At 49.8% G+C, this 5,740-nt stretch overlaps 1 protein-coding gene across 1 annotated transcript in view; it reads left to right on the top strand.

Annotated features, from left to right (window-relative positions):
• The first annotated feature begins 1,816 nt into the window (after positions 1–1,816).
• Positions 1,817–5,740, top strand: part of GPR143 (G protein-coupled receptor 143) — a 43,042-nt gene continuing 39,118 nt past the window's right edge. Inside the window, exon 1 of the mRNA XM_025371825.1 lies at positions 1,817–2,214. Coding sequence (XP_025227610.1) covers positions 1,965–2,214 — 250 coding nt within the window. The 5' untranslated portion in view covers positions 1,817–1,964. The remainder of the gene's footprint in view (positions 2,215–5,740) is intronic.

The following is a 5,740-nucleotide window of genomic DNA, read 5'->3' as shown; positions in this document are numbered from 1 at the left end:
GCTTGGGCAGTAGTTCTCTGGTGCTTCCGACTGTTTTTACAATGGAATGTGTAATCCAGCAGAGCTGTTAAGCTTTCTGAAGATGTCAGTCTGTTCTGACTTCTAGGAAGGCAGCTGTGGAGTGAACTGGCTGCGTTTATAGACATGCCAGATCTGGACTCTTTTGAAGTGGTGGAGTTTGCAGCCCATTGTTGTTAAATAAGGCTCCGCTTCCTGTCTGGCAGTAGAGCCTCCTGCCTGCCTTCTGTGGGGTCCCAAGGGAAGCCAGTCCTGCTGTCCCTAGAGGAAGACGACACAGATCATGCCTTCCTTAAAACCGCAAAGCTGGTGGGGAAATTCAGCTGGGCTGCTGGGGTGGGAGGCCAAGTGAGGAGAGTCCATGAACACAATGGGGACACCTGCGCTTTGGTTACTTGAAAAAAACCCAGAGAGGGGCCCATTTTACCAGGAGAGAGGAGGAAGGGCGTCTCTTGTGTGGTCACAAAGAGCCAATGAGGTTTGTTGAAGATGATACATATGATGAAGCTGGATTTTTTTTCTTTCTTTTTTTTAAAATAAAGGCCATAATCTAGAAAGAGTACTTCTATTTTCAACCTTGAAGAACTTAAAAAAAAATCTCACAGTATGCTTATTGTAATAATTAACACTGATATTATTTTGAAACTTACATGTGTAGAATAAAGCAAGAGTTTTCAATGTATGAGAAAACATATAGAAAAATTAACGCAATTAAGAAAAATCCAAATAAATAGAACTGAAAGTTAAGGTGCAAAATGTGTCTGTGTATACTTATGCTGAGTACTTTTCCCTTTTTTTAAATGTTTTTAAATTTTAAATTTAATTTTGTGTGTGTGTGTGTGTGTGTGTGTGTGTGTGATAGGGTTTCACTCCATTGCTCAGGGTGGAGTGCAGTGGTGTAATCTCCGCTCACTGCAACCTCCACTTCTCGGGTTCAAGTGATCCTCCCACCTCAACCTCCCCAGAAGCTAGGGCTACAAGCATGCCCCACCACGCCCAGCTAAGTTATGTTTTGTTTTGTTTTTTGAGACAAGGTCTGGCTCTATCGCTCAGGCTGGAGTGCAGTTGGCACTATCTTGGCTCACAGTAACCTCCACCTCCTGGGCTCAAGTGATCCTTCCGCCTTAGGCTGCCGAGTAGCTTGGATCACAGGCCTGGGCCACCACACTGGGCTAATTTTTGTGTTTTTAGTAGAGGCAGGGTTTTGCCATGTTGCCCACTCTGGTCTCCAACTCTTGAGCTCAAGCGATCTGCCCACCTCAGCCTCCCAAAGTGCTGGGATTACAGGTGTGAGCTACTGCTCTTTCTTTAACATTGATCTGGTTGTTTCATTCATTAATTGTAAATGAAAATCCTGCCTCTGTGGGGTTATTTCCATGAATGATAGAGGCCATAAAAAAAAGCACTATTTGGACAACCATCTCTGCTTAGGAGAAATGCAGTTACAGGGATCAGTCACAGTTTATGAACATGTTCTAGCGCCTTAAAGGCATCAAAATCAGGATGTCAGAGTCCCAAATAGGAAAGATCTAGTCCACGAGGCCTGTTTCTCTAGAAGACCAGTAAAGATGGCAGGTTTGGCGCTCTAGGTGCCAGAGAAACCACCAGGAAGGCTTGGTAAATGGGGAGAAAGGTAACCTTCCCAACTTTTCGGCTTCTCCTTCCACTTCCCTCCTCCTCCTCCCTCTTTCTCTCCTCTCAGCCCTCCCTCTCTCTGTCCTCCTCCTCCGCCCGCCCAAGCATCACCTCGTGAGGCCTCGTGGCGTTAGCCCAGTGCGCTCGGCCCCCGCTCGGCCCCCACCGAGCCTGGCTCTACTGCAGGCGCTGGGGATTGGGGTGGGGGAGAGGCCCAGGGCACATGATGCCGCCCCCAGCCCGCCCAGCACATGACCCAGGCAGGCCGGCGGGGTCCTGGCACACCCGAGCCGCGTCCGTGAGCACAGCCCATGGCCTCCCCGCGCCTAGGGACCTTCTGCTGCCCCACACGGGATGCGGCCACGCAACTCGTGCTGAGCTTCCAGCCGCGGGCCTTCCACGCGCTCTGCCTGGGCAGCGGCGCGCTCCGCTTGGCGCTGGGCCTTCTGCAGCTGCTGCCCGGCCGCCGGCCCGCGGGCCCCGGGTCCCCCGCGACGTCCCCACCGGCCTCGGTCCGCATCCTGCGCGCTGCCACTGCCTGCGACCTTCTAGGCTGCCTGGGTAAGGGCGCGCGCGGCCCGCGGGTTGGAACCCGATCTGTGCCTGGGTGAGGGCGCGTGGCCCGCAGGTTGAGACCCGACTGGTACCTGGATAAGGGCGCACGGCCTGTGGATTTGGACCTGTTCCGTGGTGGAGTGAGGACGAGAGGCCCGCGGGTTGGAACCTGCCCGGTGCAGGGCTGAGGGCGCGTAGCCGGCTGGTTGGGACCTGCTGGGTCCCTGGCTGAGGGCTTGAGGCCCGCGGGTTGGGACCTGATCGGTGTCCGGGTGAGGGCGCACGGCCCGCGGGTTGAGACCTGCTCAGTGCTGGGGTGAGGGCGTGAGGCCCTGGGGTTGGACCTGCTCAGTCCCCGGGTGAGGGTGCGTGGCCCGCAGGTTGAGACCGGATCGATGCCCGGGTGAGGGCGCATGGCCCGCAGGTTGGAACTTGATCCATGCCCGGGTGAGGACCCACAGCCCGTGGATTGGAACTTGATCGGTGCCCGGGTGATGGCCCAACCCACAGCTCGCGGGTTGGGCCGGGCGTCTGAACACTTGAACCACAGAGAAAAGAGAAAGCGGAGGCGGTTCCCTAGGGACCGGACGGGACGACTAGGGTTTTTTTGTTTTTTTTTTTTTTTTTTTTTTGAGACGGAGTCTTGCTCTTTCGCCCAGACTGAAGTGCTGAAGTGCAGTGGCACAATCTCTGCTCACTGCAACCCCCGCCTCCCGGGTTCAAGCGATTCTCCTGCCTTAGTCTCCCGAGTAGTTGGGATTACAGGCATGCGCCACCACGCCCGACTAATTTTTGTATTTTTAGTAGAGACGGACTTTCACCATGTTGGCCAAGTTGCTCTCGAACTCTTGACCTCAGGTAATCCGCCCGCCTCGGCCTCCCAAAGTACTGGGATTACAGGCATAAGCCACTGCGCCCAGCCGACTAGTTAGTTTTGCAAACAGATGTGGTCGGTAAAATTCCCATCCAAGGGACGATGAGTTTTAAAAATCCGTTTATTGTGTTTGTTACAGGGAAACTTCAGATGGCGCAGTTAAGCAAAACCCAGACCAGAAAAGATTTCCTCGGTTTTGCCCAACTGCACCAGGGAGAGACTAACAATTAACACACTCTCTCTCGCTGTGTGTGTGTGCGTGCATGTGCGTGTGTGAATTCTTTTCTATTGTGCGCTATATATTCTCTCAAGTATTTTGTAAGCTGAAATCCCTTCCCTATCCAGGCTTTTTGGGTATGATTTTTACACCACAGGTGCACAAACTGCAGCTCTCAGACCAAATCCTGCCTGTTTTCTAGGGCCCACGAGCTAAGAATGGTTTTACATCCTACTTTTCTTTAAATTAATGATTTTTTTGAGACAGGGTCTCACCCTCTTGCCCAGGCTGAGTGCAGTGTCACGATCACAGCTCACTGCAGCCTCGACCTCCTGGGTTCAAGCGATCCTTCCACCTCAGCTACCCGAGTAGCTGGGACTACAGCCACAGGCCACCATGGTAGGGTAAATATATATATACATATATATATATTTAGAGATGGGGTCTCACTATGTTGCCCAGGCTGGTCTCCAACTCCTGGGCTTAATTAAGAGATCACCACCCTTGGCGTCATAAAGTGTTAGGATTACAGGTGTGAGCCACCTCACCCAGCCCTAAAATGTTTTTAAAAATCAAAATTAGAAAATATTTCCTGGCATGTGACTATTACTGAAATTTAAATGTTAATGTCTACAAATAAAGTTTGATGGGAATGCAGCTATGTTGTTCATGTGCATTTGTGAATTATCCATGGCTGCCTTTACCCTACAAGGGCAGTGTGAATATTGGACGGAGAAAGTATGGCTCCCAAAGCCAAAAATATTACAGAATGAGTTTGCCAACATCTGCTTTAAACTATTATGTGACACTTTATACAGACCTCTAAGCTAGATTTGGCCATTCTGTTTAGCTTTTTTATTTTGGAACCTTTCCACCATGCATAAATGCAGTCTATAACAGAAACACTTACAGTGAATCCCTATATGTGGGATTTGTGGGGTACAGGTACCCGGCTCATCTGCTCCCCTTTTCACCCTCCTCACTAGATTAATGTGAAGCAAATCTCAGGCGCCATCATCCTGCCCATTCAGATCTCAGAGAGAACTCTAAAACATAATAATTTTAAACATTTGCAACCCCAATATCATTATCACTTTATTTTTATTTGAGACAGGGTCTCACTCTGTTGCCCAGGTTGGAGTGGGGTGGCATGATCATAGCTCACTGCAGCCTTGAACTTCCGGGCTCAAGGGATCCTCCTACCTCAGCCTCCCAGGTAGCTGGGACTACAGGCACGCATCACCACACTGGCTAATTTTTGTATTGTTTTTTCAGAGCTGGAATCTCACCATCTTGCCCAGGCTGGTCAAACTTCTAGGCTCAAGCGATCCTCCTACTTCGGCTTCCTAAAGGTGTGGTGGCTCACGCCTGTAATCCTAACTATCCTAACTACTCAGGAGGCTGTGGTGGACGGATTGCTTGAACCTAGGAGTTCAAGACTAGCCTGGGCAACATAACAAGACCCAGGCTCTACAAAAAAAAAAAAAAAAAAAAGCCTGTCATGGTGGCATGCACATGTGGTCCCAGCTACTCAGCAGGCTAAGGCAGGAGGACCACTTGAAACCATGAATTCCAGGCTGCAGTGAGCTGTGATCCAGCCTGGGTGACAGAGCCAAGACCCTGTCTCTAAAAAAGTAAGGTGTACCCAAACATCTTTTGAGGGTTAGTGAATAACACTTGCATATCTGTTAGCCTTTAGAAGGGAAGTGGATGAGGTTGTGAGCAAATAAGCAGAAGTCAGGAAAAGGCTGGGTGATCGGGACCCCTTACTGAAAAATAAGAAATTTGAATGCCTGTGGGATAGGGCTTTTATTAAGCTCAAAGGAGTGATAAATGCTGAAAATTCTAAGGCACTGTAGAGAAGAAAGGCATTGTTTTTGTTGGCAGTGGCTTGATAATGAGAAGATGTCTTGAGCTTTTTAGTGTTCACAGTTGTCCTTTAGTAGTGTATTACATAGTGTGTGTTTAGTGGTATATTACATGGTATGTGTTTAGTAGTATATTACATAGCATTTGTTTAGTAGTGTATCACATGGTGTGTGTTGTGTATATGATGTGATTTTAGTAGTGTATTGCATAGTGTGTGTTTAGTGGTGTATAGCATGTATACCAGTGAGCACTACTACATAGCATGTAGCTTGGTGTTGTTTACAGTTCTCCCCTTTATATTACCTAGTGTCCTTTTTTTTTTTTTTTTTTTGGCGGAGTCTCGCTCTGTCGCCCAGGCTGGAGTGCAGTGGCCGGATCTCAGCTCACTGCAAGCTCCGCCTCCCGGGTTCATGCCATTCTCCGGCCTCAGCCTCCCGACTAGCTGGGACTACAGGCGCCCGCCACCTCGCCCGGCTAGTTTTTTGTATTTCTTAATAGAGACGGGGTTTCACCCTGTTAGCCAGGATGGTCTCGATCTCCTGACCTCGTGATCCGCCCGTCTCGGCCTCCCA

Source organism: Theropithecus gelada, chromosome X (genome assembly GCF_003255815.1).
Source record: "Theropithecus gelada isolate Dixy chromosome X, Tgel_1.0, whole genome shotgun sequence".
Lineage (NCBI taxonomy): Eukaryota > Metazoa > Chordata > Mammalia > Primates > Cercopithecidae > Theropithecus > Theropithecus gelada.
Note: the sequence above shows the minus strand (reverse complement) of the source record. Positions and strands in the feature narration are given on the sequence as shown.